The 24,717-nt window shown below is 41.1% G+C and overlaps 1 protein-coding gene across 1 annotated transcript; it reads left to right on the top strand.

The window, feature by feature from the left end:
* The first annotated feature begins 23,467 nt into the window (after positions 1-23,467).
* On the top strand, positions 23,468-24,717 carry LOC126025890 (transmembrane protein 184C-like). Its single transcript, XM_049785615.1, has 2 exons — positions 23,468-23,866; positions 23,959-24,717. The coding sequence occupies exons 1-2, from the start codon at positions 23,468-23,470 to the stop codon at positions 24,715-24,717; spliced, it is 1,158 nt and encodes a 385-aa protein (XP_049641572.1).

Genomic DNA, 24,717 nt, shown 5'->3' with positions numbered 1-24,717 from the left:
CAATTTAAAAGTTAATTAAATGGCTTTTTGGGGGGCACATACCTGGTGATGCTGAGGGGATATTCCTGGCAGTGCTCAGGGGGGGGGACCAGATGAAAGGCTAGGCGTGAAACCAAGTCAGCTGCATGCATGGCAAGCACCTTTCCTGCTGTACTCTCACTCTGGCCCCTAAATAGCATTGTTACCATCAAGGCATTTGCCTTGCATGTGGCTGACCCTGGTTAAATTTTCAGCATCAAATATGATCCCTCCAACCTACCAGGAGTGCAGAGAATAACCTCTGAGCACCACCTGTGTGACCCCAAACCAAAAAACTAAATAATATAAGTACCCCCCACCAAAAACAAAAAAACAACCATACCAAAAATAGGGCCAGACCAATAGCATAGCAGGTAGGGTGTTCACCTTGCAGCCAATCCCAGTTTGATTCCAAAGCATCCCATTTGATCCCCCAAGCCTGCCAGAGGAGTGATTTCTGAGCACAAAGCCAGGAGTAAGAAGCACCATCCGGTGTGACTCCAAATAACAACAGAAACAACAAACCTTCTCAACCCACGAGGTCCAATGTTCAGGAATGACCCCCTCGCTCTTCACTCTGGAATCACTCCAAGTGGGCTAGGGGACCATAATGGTGTGCTAGGATCAAACCTGGTAACCCTGTAGAGTCAAGTACCTACCCTAGGAACCCCAAATCTTAAAGTACATTAGTCTTATTGATGCCCAGAAGCCTAGTTATTAATTGGACAATTTTGGTTGTGTGTTGTTTTGTATTCAGGAAAGATAGAGAAATAATGTTAAAATCCACAATGGGAAATAAATTCAAAGTACTGTACTAATTCTGTCCATCTTCATATTGCTTTTACTCCTCTGCCCCACTTTTAATAGAGATGTAACTTCAGTAACAACACGTTGGTACTAAACAATGGTTCAGATCTAAAGAAAATGCAGAGTCATCTTAATCAGAGGAAAAGATAATACATCTTGGAAGTATGCTGGATCTAGGAAGGAAAAGAGCCAGCAGAGATGAAATTCCTTCTGGTTTATTATAACCTCAGTGGTCACCTGAGGTTATTGCTGAACATTTGTCTAAAAGAAAGGATATTTCATGATCCCTGGTTTGTTGCAGGCCCAGTTTGATACCCTGGAATCACCATCAGCTCCAGAAAATTTCATCCAGAATGGCTAAAAAAACTGTGGTACATATACACAGTGGAAAATCATGCAGCCATCAGGAGAGATGAAGTCATGAAAATTTTCCTACACACGAATGTGCATGGAATCTATTATGCTGAGTGAAATAAGTCAGAGGGAGAGAGATAGACACAGAATAGTCTCACTCATCTATGGGTTTTAAGAAAAACAAAAGACATTCTTGTAATAATGCCCAGAGACAACAGAGATGAGGGCTGGAAGAATGGCTTTCCATGTGAAGCTCACCACCTAGAGTACTGGCAGCGGGGTTGGGGAAGGAGGGAGATGGGGGCATTGGTGGTGGGAAGGTTGCCACTGGTGAAGGGGGGTGTTCTTCTTATGACAAACCCAACTACAATCATGTATGTAATCAAGGTGCTTAAATAGAAAAAAAGAAAATTTTATCCAAATTAGTGTGGAAAAACTCTTCTAGAAATAATCATTAAAATTATGAAAACAATGAAATAAGAATGTTTTCCAGTGGTCCAAACATGTTTAACCAAAAATGTCCATCTCATTCTAAATTTTGTTTAGAATCCTTGTCCGTTCTATGTTCTAAATTGTAAGGGAATCGAGATGTGCTTGCTTGAGCTTTTGGTTTTGTGCCACACTCAGCAATGCTCAGGGGTTACTCCTGGCTCTATTCTTAGGAATCACTCCTGGTGGTGCTCAGGGACCCTATGGGATGCCGGAGTCTGAATCCAAGTTGGCTACATGCAAAGAAAACACCCTACCCACTGTGCTCTATCACTCTGGCTCCATGTTTGGGTGTATTTTTAGGAATTTGGGATGCTCTTATACATCTTGTGATGCCTTGACTAATAAGAAGGAACTTTGATGGGGCCGGAGAGATAGCACAGTGTTGTTTGCCTTGTAAGCAGCCGATCCAGGACCTAAGGTGGTTGGTTCGAATTCCGGCCTCCCATATGGTCCTCCGTGCCTGCCAGGAGCTATTTTTGAGCAGATAGCCAGGAGTGGCCCCCAAGTGCTGAAGGGTGTGGCCCCAAAACCCCCCCCCAAAAAAGAAGGAGCTTTAAAAGTGAAAGTCCCAGGAATATATGTGTCCTAATCAAATATAGAGTAATAGTGTAAATCTATTTTTACCATTGGATCATTTCTGTATCCAAATAAATAAAATTTAGCTGCCCTTGGTATCCCTTGGAAATCGATTTCAGTAGCAAACTCTTGGTAGCAGATACATATACCATATCACAAAGAACCAGTTCAATTTCTAAATTATTTCACCCAACTTCCTTACATTGAAGGTAACTTCAAAATAAACATACTTGTAAATATATACTAAGTTCACAGATATATAATAAATGGCAAAGGCAGATCCTGAATGAACAGTACCTCCCTGAGACCAGGCACGTGTCAGAATACCTACCCTTCTGCATAAACGTCATCATCAGTCACCCATTTTTTTTTAAATATGAAATGCTTCACGAATTTGCGCAGGGCTAAGTCTTCTCTGTATCTTTCTTGTTTTAGTTTATCACCCTTTTAGGAAGAGGCTGGAGATTGAGAAATACCAGAGTAGTATCTGCTTGAGTCATGACAGAAAATATCAATGGGCAGTGATGAGCAGAGAATGGCGGCTGGGTAGGATGATATGGTAAGGGATGTTGAAAGGTGATTCAATCCTAGTATCAACTGCCATGGGTTTCAGGAATAAGATTCCATATGCTTTTTCATAGTCAAAGCCAAGTTCTGGATTCACATGTTTTCTTTCATCAAGGCATAGTGTCTCTAGAAGAACATATTATGAAGTGTTGATGGGACAAAATGAAATGAAAGGGTCCTCCTGGTGGCTGGACCTTGTCTAAGAAAATGCAGCAGTCTTCTGCCAGGTTGTTTGAGGCACCATCTGTTGATCTCTGGTTTACAACCATTACATACTTAGGGCATACGTCATTAAGTTGTCCATCAGACTTGGGTGAGATACTCCGAGAATTGGAGGAAGTGATCAGTGCATTGTTCTTAGTGCTCAGTACTATGATGACAGTGGTACCTGAGGATCCAAAGCCCTGGCTTTGGAGGGCACCGTGGGAAGAAAACTGATGGACACACAGGAAGGATGTGATTGGAGCCTTGAAAATAGAGATAAAGCAGGGTTAAAGTCTAGCCTCCACAGTTCTTTTCTTTTCTTTTCTTTTTTCTTTTTTTTTTTTTTTTTTTTTGGTGTTTGGGCCACACCCAGTGACACTCAGGGGTTACTCCTATCTGTGTGTTCAGAAATCGCTCCTGTCTTGGGCAACCATATGGGGTGCTGGGGGATGGAACCAAGGTTCGTCCTAGGCTAGCATGTGCAAAGCAGAGTTGCTTTGCCATACTGGAGGCCAAAGTACTTCTCTTGATGCCAGACTTAAGCCAGGGGCCAAATCAATAGCACAGGGGGTAGAGGTAGGGCGTTTGCCTTGCACACAGAAAACAAGTTCAATCCATAGCATCCCATCTGGTTCCTTCCCCCCAAGCTTGCCAGGAGTAATTTCTGAGCACAGAACCAGGAGTAACCCAAAAGCCACTGGGTACCCACCCCCAAAAAAAATCTACACAAGAAAATTTAAGCTGGGGCCGGAGCAGTAGCACAATGATGGGGCATTTGCCTTGCATGAGGTTGACCTAGGCCTGACCACGGTTCTATCCCCCGGTGTCCCACAAGGTCCCCCCAAACCAGGGGCGATTTCTGAGCACATTGCCAGGAGTAACCCCTGAGCATCACCGGGTGTGGCCCAAAAAACAAAAACAAGAACAAAAATTAAGCTAGACTGCCACGCTGAGCAACATCTGGCCTATTGTTGGAGGCCTTTATCTTGCCAACTCCTGCCACTACCACCCCCACACCAGAACTGGTGACTGACGGGAAAAAGAGTGATTCTCAGCCTCGACTGCATGCTAGACTTCCCTGAGGAATGTACTCAGATGCCTCCTTCTCCCGCGAAGCCTAATGAGCCATGCTCTGGTCATGAGGGGCCCAGAGCAACCCTGACCAGCATCGTGTGACCCTGCATGGTCTGATGTCAGGACCAGGATTCATTGGCTTTCTAAACTGTGCTAGTATCATGCCCCCAGATGGAAGAGTGGCTTTTCAATAAACGAGGCTGTTCAGTAAGGCTGTTCAGGGATCGACAGGGACCTAATCCAATAACTTCCAAAGGTTATAAATAATACCTGATTGCACAGCCAAGAGTGGCGATACCCTTAAGCGTCACCAGATGTGGCCCCAAAACATAAACAAATAATGAACTAGAACTGCATGTCCAAACAAGTACAGAGAAAACAAATGGGACTACCTTGAACTGAGAAGCTTCTGCATCGCAAAGCAAACAATGACTAGGATACAAAGGCCACCCACGGAATGGGAGAAACTATCCACCCAATACCCTCCATCAGATAAGGGGCTATCCACGATAATGACGGAATTCACCAAGAAAAAATCTTCTAAACCCATCAAATAATGGGGAGAAGAAATGAACAGACACTTCTTCATCAAATGGCCAACCATTTTAACTATATGGCAGGTTTTTATCTCTGCTTAACAGACCAATTTTGTCCATATCTGATAGTACAGGTATCTGATGGGACATCCAAGTGTAGGTCATTGGTGATACTTGCAGACATCCTGGTGTGAGCCATTGAAGGTACATACCAGAGTCAAATTGTTAACAGGATATTTTATAGCTTTCAGGTGCTTAACTTCATGTTAACTTCTAAGAAGGTAATGTACAACGAAAGTACAATCTTTGTTTACTGCATAGCCATGCCAGTCTAGATTCCCTTTTATCACTGATGTTATTATTTACCCATTCAATCCTAGTTTGCTGTGATATGTCCATTAAATTTCAAAGTACTGTCTTCTCTAAAGAGTCATGATTGGCATATTATATCATGGCTGAAACTCTAATACAGAGGTTAGTTGCCATCTGTTTGATGATCATTTCCTATTCTTGGTTTAGGATACCACCACATTCCTTCTTTTGGTAATTTTATGTTCAATATGTTGTTCTTTATTCAAGTTGTAATAAATATCCCCAAAAAGAACATTTATATTTAAGTTCAATATAAAATGCAATACGTTAAGTGTCTTTTAAATGCTTTTATGAGCTAGTCAGTGTTCTGAATTGCTAAAAATACTCAGATATACAAAACAAAAATAATGAAAATAAGAACACCAAAATCACCAACTTCTGCAGTTGCATAAATCTCATCATCGCTTTTATGAAGGAATTGTAATCTCTACCAAAAGTCAAATGATCACACCCAAAGAAAACCCCACACAAACAAAATTTCCACAGAGAACAAGACACTCATCTGTTCATCTTGCTAGATATCTTTTTAAAATATGGAATGGAGTTTACTTGCTTACTTTAACTGGGAAAGCATCAACATTAAGACAGATTTAAAGTGTGGAAAACATTTGGATCAATCAATTCCAAGAACATCACATCTTTTGTTTAGCATCATATCTTTGTTTTCCTATAAGAGTCAAGACAAACCAAGTGGAAAATCTAGAGATCTATGGTTATTTTGTGATTAATAGATTGCCAAGTTGATTATGAAACTATCCCACACAGTCTACCACCATTAACCATCACAACAGTTCTTTAAACCAGACAGAAGCATATGGCAGATGAGCACAGACACATGAAAACCATCCACACCCCTTTCTCCAGTCATGCCTCCACCTTGACTTCCCAATGTTGCTTCCTGCCTGGGTAAAGTAGCAAAACTGCGTGGGCTGCTGGCAACCTGACGTCTGGACCTGTTTTCATAGTAAGCAATGTACAGAGTAATGCAAATCCACTTGTGTTTTCCTTGTTTTATTGGTCTAAACTCATTTTCCATTACTTCAATCTTTTAACTTTCTGTAACTGTCCATCAAAGAATATAACGAGCTAAGAAAATACTGAAACAAAGTCAGACTAATTGATTATTGACCCAAAGTCATGTTTGTTTGTTTGTTTTTGGTTTTTGGGTCACACCCAGCAGTGCTCAGGGGCTACTCCTGGCTCTATGCTCAGAAATCGCCCCCTGGCAGGCTCAGGGGACCATATGGGATGCAGGGATGCGAACCACCGTCCTTCAGCATGCAAGGCAAATGCCTTACCTCCATGCTATCTCTCTGGCCTCACAAAGTCATGTTTTTTTTTTGTTTTTGTTTTTTTTTTTTTTTTTACTTTTAATTTTTTTTTTTTTTATTTAAACACCTTGATTACATACAGATTGTGTTTGGGTTTCAGTCATAAAAGGAACACCACCCATCACCAGTGCAACATTCCATCACCCAAGTCCCAAATCACCCTCCTCCCCACCCAACCCCCGCCTGTACCCTAAACAGGCTCTACATTTCCCTCATACATTCTCAATATTAGGACAGTTCAAAATGTAGTTATTTCTCTAACTAAACTCATCACTCTTTGTGGTGAGCTTCCTGAGGTGAGCTGGAACTTCCAGCTCTTTTCTCTTTTGTGTCTGAAAATTATTATTACAAGGGTGTCTTTCATTTTTCTTAAAACCCATAGATGAGTGAGACCATTCTGCGTTTTTCTCTCTCTCTCTGACTTATTTCACTCAGCATAATAGATTCCATGTACATCCATGTATAGGAAAATTTCATGACTTCATCTCTCCTGACAGCTGCATAATATTCCATTGTGTATATGTACCACAGTTTTCTTTAGCCATTCATCTGTTGAAGGGCATCTTGGTTGTTTCCAGAGTCTTGCTATGGTAAATAGAGCTGCAATGAATATAGGTGTAAGGAAGGGGTTTTTGTATTGTATTTTTTGTGTTCCTAGGGTATATTCCTAGGAGTGGTATAGCTGGATCGTATGGGAGCTCGATTCCAGTTTTTGGAGGAATCTCCATATCGCTTTCCATAAAGGTTGAACTAGACAGCATTCCCACCAGCAGTGGATAAGAGTTCCTTTCTCTCCACATCCCCGCCAACACTGTTTATTCTCATTCTTTGTGATGTGTGCCATTCTCTGGGGTGTGAGGTGGTATCTCATCGTTGTTTTGATTTGCATCTCCCTGATGATTAGTGATGTGGAACATTTTTTCATGTGTCTTTTGGCCATGCGTATTTCTTCTTTGTCAAAGTGTCTGTTCATTTCTTCTCCCCATTTTTTGATGGGGTTAGATGTTTTTTTCTTGTAAAGTTCTGTCAGTGCCTTGTATATTTTGGAGATTAGCCCCTTATCTGATGGGTATTGGGTGAATAGTTTCTCCCACTCAGTGGGTGGCTCTTGTATCCTGGGCACTATTTCCTTTGAGGTGCAGAAGCTTCTCAGCTTAATATATTCCCATCTGTTAATCTCTGCTTTCACTTGCTTGGAGAGTGCAGTTTCCTCCTTGAAGATGCCTGTAATGTCCTGTAGTGTTTTGCCTATGTGCTGTTCTATATATCTTATGGTTTTGGGGCTGATATCGAGGTCTTTAATCCATTTGGATTTTACCTTTGTACATGATGTTAGCTGGGGTCTAAGTTTAATTTTTTGCAAGTGGCTATCCAATTGTGCCAACACCACTTGTTGAAGAGGCTTTCCCTGCTCCATTTAGGATTTCCTGCTCCTTTATCAAAAATTAGATGGTTGTATCTCTGGGGAACATTTTCTGAGTATTCAAGCCTATTCCACTGATCTGAGGACCTATCCTTATTCCAATACCATGCTGTTTTGATAACTGTTGCTTTGTAGTACAGTTTAAAGTTGGGAAAAGTAATTCCTCCCATATTCTTTTTCCCAATGATTGCTTTAGCTATTCGAGGGTGTTTATTGTTCCAAATGAATTTCAAAAGTGTCTGATCCACTTCTTTGAAGAATGTCATGGGTATCTTTAGAGGGATGGCATTAAATCTGTATAATGCCTTGGGGAGTATTGCCATTTTGATGATGTTAATCCTGCCAATCCATGAGCAGGGTATGTGTTTCCATTTCCGTGTGTCCTCTCTTATTTCTTGGAGCAGAGTTTTATAGTTTTCTTTGTATAGGTCCTTCACATATTTAGTCAAGTTGATTCCAAGATATTTGAGTTTGTGTGGTACTATTGTGAATGGGGTTGTTTTCTTAATGTCCATTTCTTCTTTATTACTGTTGGTGTATAGAAAGGCCATTGATTTTTGTGTGTTAATTTTGTAGCCTGCCACCTTGCTATATGAGTCTATTGTTTCTAGAAGCTTTTTGATAGAGTCTTTAGGGTTTTCTAAGTAGAGTATCATGTCATCTGCAAACAGTGAGAGCTTGACTTCTTCCTTTCCTATCTGGATTCCCTTGATATCCTTTTCTTGCCTAATCGCTATAGCAAGTACTTCCAGTGCTATGTTGAATAGGAGTGGTGAGAGAGGACAGCCTTGTCTTGTGCCAGAATTTAGAGGGAAGGCTTTCAGTTTTTCTCCATTGAGGATAATATTTGCCACTGGCTTGTGGTAGATGGCCTTCACTATATTGAGAAAGGTTCCCTCCATTCCCATCTTGCTGAGAGTTTTGATCAAGAATGGGTGTTGGACCTTATCAAATGCTTTCTCTGCATCTATTGATATGATCATGTGGTTTTTATTTTTCTTGTTATTGATGTTGTGTATTATGTTGATAGATTTACGGATGTTAAACCAGCCTTGCATTCCTGGGATGAAACCTACTTGATCGTAGTGGAGATGATCTTCTTAACGAGGCATTGAATCCTATTTGCCAGGATTTTGTTGAGGATCTTTGCATCTGCATTCATCAGTGATATTGGTCTGTAATTTTCTTTTTTGGTAGCGTCTCTGTCTGGTTTAGGTATCAAGGTGATGTTGGCTTCATAAAAGCTATTTGGAAGTGTTTCTGTTTGTTCAATTTCATGAAAGAGTCTTGCCAAGATTGGCAGTAGTTCCTCTTGGAAAGTTTGATAGAATTCATTAGTGAATCCATCTGGACCTGGGCTTTTGTTTTTCGGCAGACATTTGATTACTGTTTTAATTTCATCAATGGTGATGGGGGTGTTTAGATATGCTACATCCTCTTCCTTCAACCGTGGAAGATTATAAGAGTCCAAGAATTTATCCATTTCTTCCAGGTTCTCATTTTTAGTGGCGTAGAGTTTTTCAAAGTAGTTTCTGATTACCCTTTGAATCTCTGTCATATCAGTAGTGATCTCTCCTTTTTCATTCCTGATACGAGTTATCAAGTTTCTCTCTCTCTCTTTCTTTGTTAGGTTTGCCAGTGGTCTATCAATCTTGTTTATTTTTTCAAAGAACCAACTTCTGCTTTCGTTGATCTTTCGGATTGTTTTTTGAGTTTCCACTTCGTTGATTTCTGCTCTCAGCTTTGTTATTTCCTTCTGTCTTCCTGTTCTTGGGTCCTTTTGTTGAGCATTTTCTAGTTCTATTAGCTGTGTCATTAAGCTACTCAGGTAAGCTCCTTCTTTCTTCCTGATGTGTGCTTGCAAAGCTATAAATTTTCCTCTCAGTACTGCTTTTGCTGTGTCCCATAGGTTCTGAGAGTTTGTGTCTTTATTGTCATTTGTTTCCAGGAACCTTTTTATTTCCTCCTTGATTTCATCTCGGACCCACTGGTTATTGAGCATGAGGCTGTTTAACTTCCAGGTGTTAAAGTGTTTCTTCTGAGTCCCTTTGGAGTTCACAAATAATTTCAGAGCCTTGTGGTCAGCGAAGGTAGTCTGCAAAATTTCTATCCTCTTGATCTTATGGAGGTATGTTTTATGTGCCAGCATGTAGTCTATCCTGGAGAATGTCCCATGTACATTGGAGAAGAATGTGTATCCAGGTTTCTGGGGATGGAGTGTCCTATATATATCCACTAGGCCTCTTTCTTCCATTTCTCTCCTCAGGTCTAGTATATTCTTGTTGGGTTTCAGTCTGGTTGACCTGTCCAGTGTTGACAAAGCCGTGTTTAGGTCCCCCACAATTATTGTGTTGTTGTTGATATTATTTTTCAGATTTGTCAGCAGTTGTATTAAATATTTTGCTGGCCCCTCATTCGGTGCATATATGTTTAGGAGAGTGAATTCTTCCTGCTCTACGTACCCCTTGATTAATATAAAATGTCCGTCTTTGTCCCTTACAACCTTCCTGAGTATAAAGTTTGCATTATCTGATATTAGTATGGCCACTCCAGCTTTTTTATGGGTGTTGTTTGCTTGGATAACTTTTCTCCAGCCTTTTATTTTGAGTCTATGTTTGTTCTGACTATTCAGGTGCGTTTCTTGTAGGCAGCAGAAGGTTGGATTGAGTTTTTTGATCCATTTAGCCACTCTGTGTCTCTTAACTGGTGCATTTAGTCCATTGACGTTGAGAGAAAGAATTGTCCTGGGATTTAATGCCATCTTTATTTCAAAATTTGGTGTGTCTTTTGGGTAGTCTTGTCTTAGATTAGGTCTTTCAGTTTTTCTCTTAAGACTGGTTTTGTGTCTGTGAAGTTTCTGAGCTGTTTTTTGTCTGTGAAACCATGTATTCTTCCATCAAACCGGAAAGTGAGTTTTGCTGGGTATAGTATTCTAGGTGAAGCATTCATTTCATTCAGTCTTGTCACAATATCCCACCACTGCTTTCTGGCATTGAGCGTTTCTGGTGACAGGTCTGCTGTAAATCTCAGGGAAGCTTGCTTGAACATGATTTCCCCTTTTGATCTTGCTGTTTTCAGAATTCTGTCTCTATCTGTGGGATTTGTCATTGTGACTAGGATGTGTCTTGGGGTGGTTTTTCTGGGGTCTCTTTTGGTTGGTACTCTTCGGGCATGCAGGATTTGATCACATATATTCTTTAGCTCTGGAAGTTTCTCTTTAATGATGTTCTTGACCATTGATTCTTCCTGGAAATTTTCTTCCTGGGTCTCTGGGACTCCAATGATTCTTAAGTTGTTTCTGTTGATCTTATCATAGACTTCTATTTTCGTCTGTTCCCATTCTTTGACTAATTTTTCCATTGTCTGCTCATTTGCTTTAAGTTTTTTGTCCAATCTCTCCTGCTGTATGGAATTGTTATGTATCTCATCTTCCACAGCACCAAGTCTATTCTCAGCTTCTGATACCCTGTCCCAGAGCTTATCCATTTTGTCATTCACTTCGTTTACTGAGTTTTTCAGGCCTGTTAGTTGACATGTTATTTCAGTTTGGAGTTTTGTCATTTCTGCCTTCATATTTTCTTGGTTCTTATTAGTGTTCTGTTCAACTCGATCCATGGTTTCTTGGAGTCTGTTGAGCACCTTCCATATTGCTAGTCTAAAGTCCTTATCTGAGAGGTTGATTAGTTGTTCAGTCATTATCTGGTCCTCAGAATTGTCATCTTCATTCTCTATGTCTGATGCTGGCCTGCGCTGTTTCCCCATTGTCACATTTGTATTGTCGGTTTTTCTACGTGTTGTAGTGGTATTCATTGTCTATATGATGTAGGCAGCACACTCCTCTGGCTCCTCCCTTTCTGGATGGGCTGACTTGCCTCTAAGGGAGGGGAGTCCTCCGTGGATGAAGCCTCACACTGGGTCAAATCTTAGGCCCGAGCATGTAACAGAGAAGACAGTCCAGAGAGAAATGTTTGCTTCTGTGATATAGCGCCGTTCTTAGTGTGATTTTTCCTTCTTGTTGCTATGGAGTTCTTTCCTTAGAAAGAGTGCACGGCCGCGTAGCGAAGCGGAGCGGCCGTGCTCCTCTGAGCCTCTTTTTGCCCCACTCGCAAGAGTTTCACGCAAGAGGACAGTAGACAGACATAGACAGGTCACACTCACAGTCTTTCACAGCTGAGCCCCACTGGGCCGGTGTACTTTCGCGGATTTTCCCCGCCTGGTGTCACACACAGGGAGCCAGCTTTTGCAAAGGATAGCCGGTTTTTATGCTCTGAAGTCCCTCCCTGAAAATGGCGTCTGGGAGAGCGAGGTTTCTGGAGGCTCTTTTTGCCCCACTCGCAAGAGTTTCACGCAAGAGGACAGTAGACAGACATAGACAGGTCACACTCACAGTCTTTCACAGCTGAGCCCCACTGGGCCGGTGTACTTTCGCGGATTTTCCCCGCCTGGTGTCACACACAGGGAGCCAGCTTTTGCAAAGGATAGCCGGTTTTTATGCTCTGAAGTCCCTCCCTGAAAATGGCGTCTGGGAGAGCGAGGTTTCTGGAGGCTCTTTTTGCCCCACTCGCAAGAGTTTCACGCAAGAGGACAGTAGACAGACATAGACAGGTCACACTCACAGTCTTTCACAGCTGAGCCCCACTGGGCCGGTGTACTTTCGCGGATTTTCCCCGCCTGGTGTCACACACAGGGAGCCAGCTTTTGCCACAAAGTCATGTTTTAATTGGTCCTAAAGGAGTGTACTACCCCAAAAGTATGAGAGACAACCAGATCTTTGGGGATGAGAGCAAAGGCTCTTAGAACAGCCAAATGGACTCAATATTGTTTAAACGGCTCTTTTTTCTCTCCTGGAAACTTCTTCACTACATTCTATGCACAGCAACCCTAAACAGAATCGTGTTTTAGTACTTTTAGGCTGCCCCAGTCCAGGATAGGTCACGTTCCCCCACCCCCATTTCCCTCCCGAGGCTCTGAAACGCACAATATGGAACTATTTCTTATAAAACTACCAGCACACTTCCAAAACAAGTAGCTCGCAAATCATTTAAATTCATGTGCTCCCTGGTATGTGAAAATGAATAAACCAAACAATTTTCATATATTTCAATTTTCATATAGTGATTAAAAATAACTGACACATCAGACACTTTCAGCAAAAGCAACATTTAAATCATAAATTGTAATGCTTGTTAAACTACATGCAAAAAAGCTGAAAAGTCCTATGCAAATGCACTTTTAAGTTATGCCACAGTGCCCCTTCCATCCTTGAGATGAAGGTAATTTACAGTCACTCTCTGAATGCTGAACCAATGTTATATCATGTCCTTTGTACAATGAAAGTCCTTAGAAATCAGCTTTTCTCCTATGTTTCAACAAATCTTAATCAACTGGTACTTTGGCTGAGAAATGTTTATCAAAGATGCTGTAAGATTCTATACAATAAGGAAACACTCAGTTTCCTGAGTTTTACTGGTTTTGGTTATAGGTATTTTGCCCAGATAATCTATTGCACTTTATTTCTAGAAATGCAGTCCCAAAGTGCAGAACTACAGTGTATACAACAAAAGCAAAAACTCTCAGTAGTAAATCTTACTTACAGCATTCTGTCCACAAGTATACATGCAAAAGTCACATTAAGCAATCTTTTACCACAAATTATAGAGTGCAAGTAATGTGCTTCTTTTTCATGCTTTTATTCTACATAAATCGCTACCATAGGCTAATATTGACAAAGCAAATACTTTTTTTTTAAATTACGATAAATGTCGTCTTAAACGAAAAAGCATTGATTCCCACTGTTGTAGACCAAAACACACCAAAACCTCCATACATCTTATGGCATTCCACCTTAAAATCATATTGGGCTTATTTCTAAACCAAGAAAAATGCCAAGAGTCAAAATGAAATAAACTGGGTATTTTAAAGATTTAATAGCCATTATCAAAAATATTACATTTTTTTCAAGAGACAGAAATGTTGCTATGGTGCATTCAGATCACCTCCTGTTACTATTAGGGCTTGTAAGTTTGCTTCTTGGTTCAAAAATCCCATGGCACTGAGCTGTTCCAGTTGTTGCTGAAATTTCACTTTTGGATTCTGAAGCTATGAAAAGGGGAAAAGAAAAAAGAAATCCATATCCTCGTTCCAGAATGAAAAATCATTCTAAATAACACAAAAATCACATTAATGTAACTTACCTGCTTTTAAACACAATCCCAGCCTAAGAAGGTATAAAAAACCTGGGCTTTCTCTTGGAACATTCAACTTCTATCCAATATTTTTTTATTTCTCATAGAAGCAACCAGCCATCAATCTCTGAATATCACTGGAGTTTTGTGCCCCACCTAAAAAGCAAATAAACCTAGATAGGTTGGTGTGTTCTCAAAGTTATAACCAAAGTTCTATTCCTCTGACACATTTTTTATTTTATTTTAATAAAAAATATGTGACCAACAGTTGTCTTCAACTTGATAGTTGAGTCTGAGTTATAGAGTGAGGACCTTTCCGACCACCAATGTTAATCTCCCTCCACAAATGGCCCCAGAATACATCCTATACCACCACCTTTTGTCCCCTGGCCTGCAAGTAAAACAGGCCCCTTTCAGTTTAGATTGTTCAAGTTTATGTCCCTTGATTCTATTATCATTGAATTTGGCTTCTATATTTAGTTCTGTCCTTATTTATTTCCCCTCCCTGACACAGTTTTGTAAAACTGTTAAAGTAACTTTCCCAAAATAACCTGTTTAAGGAAGATGACCCAAAATGCATTTTGTAAGGCAACTCTAAACATTAAGCACTGAGTACTAGCATTTTTTCACAATACCTGTAACACTTTCTATAATGTCTCCTTTAATGCAACATTTATCAATTTTTGTGTGACCTGTTTTGTGATAACTATATTAATATCGTGCCTTCTTTCATTACACATCAAAGTACCATCACTTTCCCTTCTTATAGGGGGTGAAAAATTTTAATATTAGAAATATAATATTTCTGGGGCCGGGCGGTGGCGCTGGAGGTAAGGTGCCTGCCTTGCCTGCGCTAGCCTAGGACGGACCGCGGTTCGATCCCCCGGCTTCCCATATGGTCCCCCAAGAAGCCAGGAGCAACTTCTGAGCGCATAGCCAGGAGTAACCCCTGAGTGTCACAGGGTGTGGCCCAAAAACCAAAAAAAAAAAAAAAAAAAAAAAAGAAATATAATATTTCTATGATAGCATGAAGGGTAAGCGTTTGCCTTTCATGCAGAACGTCATCGGTTCGAAATCTCGGCTTCCCATATGGTCCCCCGAGCCTGCCAGGAGCGATTTCTGAGCATAGAGCCAGGAGTAACCCCTGATCGATGCCGAACGTTACCCAACAACAACAACAACAAAAAACAAAACAAAACAAAAAAGAAATATAAAACACAAACAGAAAAGTGCCATTACTTGAGGATTTAAAGTGCCATTACTTGAGGAGAGCTGGCAGCATTTGTTGTTGAGTAAACTGCTGGTGTCCAGGTTCAGTCGTTCCTACTGTGGGGCTTGTGTTTCCCTGGGTGCAAAGTCAGATCCCTTGGGTCCTGAAGAGCCTCCAGTATTTGCTAATGCCCCACACTAGGGATAAACCTAAGGAAAAGTAAAAATCAGGAACAAACCTTCCATTTTTTTTTAAAAAGGATGCCATAACTGGCCTATAGTAAAATGCATTATTTTAACAAAGCACAATCAATACATGCTACTTTGAAAACATCCTAAAAATAATGTCAATCACTAAAGTAGAATACACAACGGAATACTCTGCAGCCATTGGGAAAATGATGTCATGAAATTTTCCTATACATGGATGGACATGGAAACTATTGTGCTGAGTGAAGTAAGTCCGAAGGAGAGAGATAGACACAGAATAGTCTCACTCATCTATGAGTTTAAGAAAATAAAAGACATTATGGTAATAATACACAGAGACAATAGAGATCAGAGACAATAGAGATGAGGGCTGGAAGGACGACACATGATATGAAGCTTAACACAACAAGCCCAGTTAGAGAAATAACTACACAGAAAACTATCATGGCAATGGTAATGAGTGAGAGAAGTAGAAAGCCTGTCTCAAACACAGGTAATGGGTGGTGGAGAGGGAGTTGGGGACATTAATGTGAGAATGTTGCACTGGTGAAGGGGAATGTTCTTTGTAACTAAAAGCCAACCACAAACATGTTTGTAATCATGGTTCTTAATGAATATATTAGTAAAAAGAAAACTAAAATTAAGTACTTTTAAATAAACCAATTTACTTCAAAGAAACAGAATTGGTTTTTCTATGTCTATCTCTTTCCCTCTGACTCATTTCTCTTTGCATAATAGGCTCCATATACAAGTGAGTTTAATGACTTCACTTTTCCTAATGGCTGCAAGTATTCCATTGTGTAGATATACCATTAGCTACTCATTTATTTCCTGGCACCTGGGTTGTTTCCAGATTCTGGCTCATTTAGGGTCAGATCCACTCAATTGTGGGATAGAAGAAAAACAAGAGATAGTATGATCTTAATATCCATAGACAAGAGAGACAAGGGTCAGGAGATCCAATTCAGGATAGGAAGCTTACCACAAAGAGCGGTGAGTGAAGGTAGAGCAGAGAAGATCTATTAGGCCCATGGTAGCTGGAACTTATCACTCTGGACAAGAATTCAGTGCTGAATGAGAGAAAGACATGAAGGCACCCTCCATTAACAACAGTGCAAACCTCAAACAGAAAGGAAAAAAGGAGGGGGAGGAGACATTGCCTGCCCTAGAGACAGGCTGGAGTGGGAGGTGGTGGGGAGCTGGAAGGGAACCTGGACACGTGGGTGGTGGGAGGGGTGTACTGGTGACGGGTGATGTGCATTCTTCAAATAAAGCCCAACAATGAATAATTTGTAATCACAGTGCTTAAATAAAGTTTAAAAATAAGAAACAGAATTCAGATAAAAATTCACTTAGGCCAACTCAAAAGCAGGCACAAATAGCAAAATAATCAGAGAGTGCAGCAAGTAGAGTTATGCCTAGCGTGTGGCTAACCCAAATTTGACCCCCAGCCCACAGACATATGGTCCCCTGAACATCACCAGGTTGAGCTCTGAGGACAAAGACAGGAATAAGCCCTGAGTACAACTGGATGTGGCTTAAGTACTCCCAACCACAAACACACACAGACACACACACACACACACACACACAGACACACACACAATGTTTCTTTCATTCCCATTTCTAGTACAATCATGTCTTCGGATTGAATCCCAATGTTGATTGTTTAATTTTCTAAGACACTTACTTTGTTTCTCCCCATTGCACATGAGCATGGACATCTGACTTTTGTCACTTTTTTCTTGGTTCATTTATTCTCACAGACTCCAGTTCAATCCGTTTCAGCAAAATGCAAAATGTCACTGGTTCTTCAACTTGAGTGGTATTCCAATGTGTCCATGTGCAATGACTTCGTCTTCTCACCTAATGGTGGGTAATTGGGCCATTTATAGATCGGACCATTTCTCAACAATACAATGATAGCATAAGTGTTCAGGTATATTTAGGCTAAACCAAAATACAGTCCTATCAGTGGTGAATGAAAGTTCCTTGCTGGCATATCTCCACTAACACTATCTTCTGGCCTTTGCTAGACTATTGTCACAGGTGTAAAGTGATTTAATTTTCACTTTGATTTGCATTTCCCTTATTCGAAGTGATGACAAACATTTTTGTCCTTGTGCTTGCTGGTCAAGTTCCCATCTTGAGCATGCGTCAATTCCTTTCCTCTCCCAATGTTTGAACTGGCCTTTTATTTTGTTGGACATCATACTTTAATTTATGTATCTTTAATATTAGTCCTATTTTTTAAATCCTATTTTAAAAATAATTAAACACAACCCACTTATGGTTTAATTAATGCTCAAAAATCAAAGTATGCTGTACTGTTGCCATACAGGGGGTGCCACCTATAGGTCAGCATTGTGTATAGTGGCACATTTTTAGTAAAGTCAATGAAATGTTTTCATATGCAAGAGCATTATCAGAAGTCCACATTTTTAGCTTTATCTCTAATTTAAATATTTAACATTACCAAAAGAGGTGATGGTGAGTGAGCTAAAAATAGTCAGAATTTTGTAAATCCAAGAAAGTAGATAGAATACAAAGGGCAGAGAAGTAGCCCAACAGGTTGAGAGTATAGCCTGCATGCAGGTCTCTATCCCGAAAGGCATGGTCCCAAGTATCCCACTAGAGGCAACCAGCCATCAATCTGAATATCACTGGAGTTTTGTGCCCCAAATCAAAAGCAAAGAAACCTAGTTAGGTTGGTTCTCAAAGTTATAACCAAAGTTCTATCCCTCCGTGACACATTTTTAGAAAACTTTTTAAGTAACTTTTCCCAAAATAAACTGTTTAAGGAAGATGACCAAAGATGCATTTTATAAGGCAAGTCTAAACATTAAACCTTGAGTAGTAGCATTACTTCACAATTTCTGGAACATTTTCTATAGTGTCTGCATTGTCTCCTTTAATACCACATTTAACAATCTTTGTGTGACCTGTCTTGTGATCACTATACTAATATTGTGCCTTTCATTACACACCAAAGTACCATCCCTTTCCTTTCTTATGTGGGAATGGAAATTTTGAACATTAAAATTATAAAACAAGAATAGGAAAGTGCCATTACTTGAGAATTTACTTCAGCAAGAGCTGGCAACATTTGTTGGATAAACTGCTGGTTCCAGGTCCAGTAGTTCCTGCTGTGGGGCTTGTATTTCCCCAGGTGCAGAGTCAGATCTGTTGGTTCCTGAAGAGCCTCCATATTGGATAATACCCCACACTATGGGTGAACCTAGGGAAAAGTAAAAATCAGGTACAAACCTTCCTTAAAAAAAAAAAAAGGATGCCATAACTGGCCTATATTAAATGTGTTATTTTAACACTGCACAAACAATTCTTGCTAAATGATCCATAAAAACAACGTCAATCACTAAAGTAGAATATATCATGAAATGCTCTGCAGCCATAAGAAAAATGAATTCATAAAATTTTCCTATACGTGGATGGACACGGAAACTATCGTGCTTAGTGTAGTAAGGCAGAAAGAGAGTGAGAGAGAGAGAGAGAGAGAGATATGGACACAGAATACTGTGGCTCATCTATGGGTTTTAAAAAATAAAAGACATTGTGGTAGTAATACACAGAGACAATAGAGATGAGGGCTGGAAGAATCGGCCCACGATATGAAGCTTACCACAATGAGTCCAGTTAGAGAAATAACTACACAGACAACTATCATGACAAAGGGACAGAGAGAGAGAGAGAGAGAGAGAGAGAGAGAGAGAGAGAAGTAGAATGCCTGTCTCAAACACAGGTAAGGGGTAATGGAGGAGGGAGTTGGGGACATGTATGGTGAGAATGTTGCACTGGTGAAGGGGAATGTTCTTCTTTGTAACTAAAAGCCAATCACAAACATGTTTGTAATCATGGTTCTTAATAAATATATTAGTAAAAAGAAAACTAAAATTAAGTACTTTCAAATAAACCAATTTACTTCAAAGAAACAGAATTGGTTGTTCTATGTCTATCTCTTTCCCTCTGACTCATTTCTCTTCACATAATAGGCTCCATATACAAGTGAGTTTCATGACTTCACTTTTCCTAATGGCTGCAAGTATTCCATTGTGTAGATATACCACCGATTCTTTAGCTACTCATTTGTTTCCTGGCACCTGGCTTGTTTTCAGATTCTGGCTCATTTAAAGTCAGATTCACTCATTTGTGGGATATAAGAAAAACAAGAGATAGTATGATCTTAATATCCATAGACAAGAGAGACAAGGATCAGGAGATCCAATTCAGGATAGGAAGCTTACCACAAAGAGCGGTGAACGAAGGTAGAGCAGAGAAGGTCTATTAGGCCCATGGTAGCTGGAACTCATCACTCTGGACAAGAATTCAGTACTGAAATGGCAGAAAGAGACATGCAAGACACCCTCCATTAACAAGAGTGCAAACCACAGACAGAAAGAGAGAAAAATAGAGGGAGGGATGGAAGAAGGAAGGGAGGAACAAATTTTCTGCCCTAGAGACAGGCTGGGGTAGGTGGGAGCGTTGGATGGAACCTAGAGACATGGATGGTGGGAAGGGTGCACTGGTGAAGGGTGATGTGCATTCTACAATGAATAATTTATAATCACAGTGCTTAAATAAAGTCTAAAAATAAGAAACAGAATTGAGATAAAAATTCACGTAGGCCAACTCAAAAGCAGGCACAAAGAGCAAGATAATCTGATAGTGCAGCAGATAGAGTTATGCCTAGCATGTGGCCACACACATTTGACTCCCAGCCCCACATATGGTCCCCTGAACATCACCAGTATCACCAGGCTGAGCTCTGAGGACAAACGCAGGAATAAACCCTGAGTTCTGATGTGGTTTAAGTTTTCCCAGCACACACACACACACACACACACACACAACACACACAGTTTCTATTCACACACACACAGTTTCTATTCACACACACACACACACACACACACACACACACACAGTTTCTATTCATTCCCAGTGCTAGTACAATCATGTCTTGGGATTGAATCCCAATGGTGATTGTTTTTTTCCTAAGACACCTACTTTGTTTCTTCCCATTCCACAGGAGCGTGATCATCTGACATTTGTCCATTCCTTCTTGGCTCATTTATCCTCAAGGACTCCAGTTTCATCCAGCAAAATTCCATTTCAGCAAAATGCAAAATGTCACTGGTTCTTCAAGTTGAGTGGTATTCCAATGTGTCTGTGTACAATGTCTTCATCTTCTCACCTGATGGTGGGTACTTGGGCCATTTATAGATCCGGCTGTTTGTCAACAATGCTATGATAGCATAAGTATTCAGGTATATTTAGGCTAAACCAAAATACAGTCCTATCAGTGGTGAATGAAAGTTCTTTGCTGGCATATCTCACTAACACTATCTTCTGACCTTTGTTAGACTATTGTCACAGGTGTAAAGTGATTTAATTTTCACTTTGATTTGCATTTCCCTTATTTGAGGTGATGACAAATATTTTTGTCCTTGTGCTTGCTGGTCAAGTTCCCATCTTGAGCATGTGTCAATTCTTTTCCTCTCCCAATGTTTGAACTGGCTTTTTATTTTGTTGGAGAGCATCCTTTATGTATCTTTAATATCAGTCCTGTTTTTTATGGTCTGATGTCTGGTCTGCAAATCCTTCCAATCAGCATGGTGTGTTTGAGCTTTAGACTTCATTTCTTGCACAATGCAGAAGTGTCTTTGTTATATATAGTCTCCTTTGTTCGTTTCCACTTTTGTTTCTTTTGCCAGCAGAATATTTTCATGAATTACTACTTTTTATTTTTAATCAAGTCACCATGAACCACAAAGTTAGAAAGTTCCTTGTGATTGAGTTTGAAACATAGAATGATCCAACACCAATCCTTTCATCAGTGTAGACTTCTCTGAGGTCACGATTTAAGAGAAATACTGGTTGTGTTTTCCTCAATGAATTTTATATAGTCAAGTCTAATCTAAAGAACGTGAATTCATTTAACTTTTGTTTACAGTGTGAAATAGGGATCCAATTTTCTTAACTGGTTCCCCTTTCTTTCATTTTCCTTTTTGTCAATGTCTGAAATTTCTATAATTTCAGGGCTAGGCTTTCTCTTTCTTTTCTTTCTGTACTTCCTTCTTCTTTTCTTCCTTGTTCTTTCTTTCTTCCTACTTTCCTTCTTTTGTTTTCTGTCTTTTTCTTTTCTTTTCTTCCTTTTCATTCTCTTTTCCTTTTTCTCTCTTCCTTCCTTTCATTCTTTCTTTCCTTCATTTCTTTCTCTTTTCTTTCTTTCCTTCCATTTTCCTTTTGTTTTCTCTTTCCTTTCTCTCTTTTTCTCCCTTCCTTTCTTTCCTTTCTTTCTTCCTTCATTTCTTTCTCTTTTCTTTCTTTACTTCTTCTTTTCTTTTTACTTTTTTTTTTTTCTTTTCTCTTTCTTTCTTTTCTTCCTTTCTTCCTTTCTTCCTTTCTTTCTTGCCTTCTTTGTTTTCTTCCTTTTTCTCCCTTCCTTTGTTTACTTTTCTTTTTCCTCTTTCTTCATTTCATTTTTCTTTTCTTTCTTTTTTCTTTCCCTTTTCTTTCTATTTTCTTTTCCTTTTATTCTTTCCCTCCTTTCTTTCCTTTTTCTTTCTTCCTTTTCTTTCTTTCCTTTACTTCCATTTCTTTTCTTTCTTTTTCTTCCTCCTTCCTTTCTTTCCTTCCTTATTTCCTTTATTTCTTTTTCTTTCCTTTTTTTCCTCCTCTTCCTTCCTTCCTTCCTTTCTTTTTTCTCTTTTTCTTTCTTTCTTTCTTTCTTTCTCTTTTTCTTTCTTTTTTTCTTTCTCTCTTTCTTTCTTTCTCTCTTCTGCCTTCTTTCTCTTCTTTCTTTCCTTCTTTCCTTTCTTTCATGTTTTCTTTCTATCTTTATCTTTCCTTTCTTTCTCTTTCTTCAGATCAGATACGATAGGCATTATCTGTGAAGAAAAATAAAGTCTATAAGCTATACACAGAACAAAATAAGGGAATCATATGTTGTACACACATATACACAACACAAAGAAAGGTAGTAAGAAAAAAATAAAATAGAAATCATGTTTGTATTCTTTTTGGTTTGGAGACCATTTCCTTTGGTACTTAGAAATACTCCCAGATTGTTGCTCCAGTCTCCTGGCAGAGTTTGGAGGGGTCATCAGTATGCAGTGCCAGGGATCAGGCCCAAGGGTCTCATGTGCAATGCATGCACTCCAGCGCTTTGGGCATCTCTCTGGCCCAAGAATTAGTTTGTACTTTCAAAATACCAGTATAAACTCCTTTGCTAGCAGGGATTACTTTAAATAATTTAGGATTCCCAGTCCTCCCCCCAGCCCCTCCTATCCCTACCCCTCCTCAATCTCCTCCTCCTCTAAAGCGCTGAGCCTCCTTCTAGTTTAGGGGTTCTCAAACTTTTTTAAACATGGGGCCTGTTTACTGTCCCTCGTACTGTTGGAGGCCAAACTATAGTAAAAGCAAAACTAATGAACAAAGATATATGCACAATGCATATATCTTATTTTGAATACAAGGAAAAAATACAGGAACAAATACAATAGGCGGCACATGGGCCATAGTTTGAGGAGCACTGAACGCACCCTAACCTAACTCTAACCCTCCTGATCCTGGCCGTGCCCTTTCTGTGTAGCAGCTGCAGGCCACGTGAGCATCCACAGAAGGCATGGTTCATCTCAGGGGACTCGACTGTTCTCTTTGCCCGTACACATGGGGCAAGTCTGCAGCACCTAGTGCACTTGTTGAAGCCTGATGTCAAGAAGCCCTTACCAGATTGCTTTGGATGGTGCCTGGGCAGTCGGCTGTCTCACTGGGGCCCATCAACAACCACCAATGAGAGTTTTCTGAAGCCTGGATTGTTTGGGCCCCATCACTGGGATGAGGCCGAGGCAGAGTGGGGGGGTGGGGGTGGGGATGGGGGGGGGGGAATTTCCTCGGAGACTGCGTTCTCTCTGGGAGTAAGACAATTATATTGAGCTCCCGAGAGTCCAATTCTGTCACTGGAAATATTGGGGGGAGGGGGTCAGGTGGGGGGGTGGGGATAGGGGATGGGGGTGCGGGGATGGGGGTGGAATAGGGGGGGTGGGGAGATTTTTTGGAGACTGCGTGAGCTCTCTGGGAGGAAGGACAATGTCAAGCTCCCGCAAGATAAAATTCCATTTGAAACGCTGGCTTCGGCCATTTATACTGACCCTCTACTTCCTGACCCTGGTCCTGGCCGTCCCCGTGGTCGTGTGGCAGCTGCAGCGCCACAACTGGAGCATCCACACCAAGGCCTGGTTTATCGCAGGGATCGGTGTGCTGTTCACCTTGCCCGTGTCCCTCTGGGGCATCCTGCAGCACGTCGTGCACCTCTCGAGGCCTGACCTGCAGAAGCCCATCATCAGGATCCTCTGGATGGTGCCCATCTTCAGCCTGGCCAGTTGGGGCTGTCTGCTCTGGCCCGACCACGCCACCTACCTGGAGACCCTCCGCGAGTTCTACGAGGCCTTTGTCATCTACAGCTTCATGGGCCTCTTGGCCAACTTCGTCAGGCCCAATACCCGAGTCTGGAAGCCATCCTGGAGGCCAAAGGGAAGCAAAGGTTTCCCTTCCCCTTCTGCTGGTGTCCCCCGCACCAGGCGGGACAGAGAGTGCTCTGCCGATGCAAGCTGGCGGTGCTGCAGCACATCACCATCAGGCTCTTCAGCTCCGTCATCGCTGCCACCTGCGAGTTCCTCCACGTCTACAAGCATGGAACCATCAGCGTGTCCAGTGCTTGGCTGTACTTGGCCATCCTCAATGGAGTGTCAGAGGCCTTCGCCGTCTATTCCCTCGTGGTGCTCCACCAAACCCTCCAGGAGGAGCTGAAGCCCATCCAGCCCGTGGGGAAGTTTGTGTGCATGAAGCTGGTGCTATTTCTGACCAACTGGCAAGGAGTGATCATCGCAGGGCTCTTGAAGTCGCACGTGATATCCGAGACCTCCACCTGGGACTGGCAAACGGCCAAGGCAGTGGGCGCTGGGCTGCAGAACTTTGCCCTCTGTATGGAGATGCTCTTGGCTGCCATCGCTTTCCAGTATAGCTACTTGTACACACCCTACATGAAAGAACAACGAAGAGGTACATTTTGGTCCTTCTTCTGGGAGATCTGGGATGTGTCAGATATTACAGAAGACGTAGTCGCACAGGCCATGGGGTTCACGGAGTGCTTATGTGGCAGCACGAAAGGTATGAGGACAGAAAAGGATGCGTGTGTCATTGAATTGCCGGCAGAGTCAATATGCAGAGTCAATAAAGCGATGGCAGTGCGTGTCCAATGCCTGGCTGGTTCCCAGAGGAGGCTGGTGAGGCACCCGCGGTGGGAAGTGTGTCTGGTGAGGAAGCCGGCAATTCAATGA

This window comes from Suncus etruscus, chromosome 13, assembly GCF_024139225.1.
Source record: "Suncus etruscus isolate mSunEtr1 chromosome 13, mSunEtr1.pri.cur, whole genome shotgun sequence".
In the NCBI taxonomy this organism is placed as follows: Eukaryota; Metazoa; Chordata; class Mammalia; order Eulipotyphla; family Soricidae; genus Suncus; species Suncus etruscus.
The sequence above is the reverse complement of the archived record's forward strand: the minus strand, read 5'-3'. Positions and strand labels throughout refer to the sequence as shown.

Bases quoted from the DNA above. Each gene is read 5' to 3' on its own strand.
- LOC126025890 (XM_049785615.1), top strand. From the start codon at position 23,468: ATGTCAAGCTCCCGCAAGATAAAATTCCATTTGAAACGCTGGCTTCGG. The intron at 23,867-23,958 runs GTCAGGCCCAAT...CCCCCGCACCAG, and splicing joins TGGGCCTCTTGGCCAACTTC to GCGGGACAGAGAGTGCTCTG.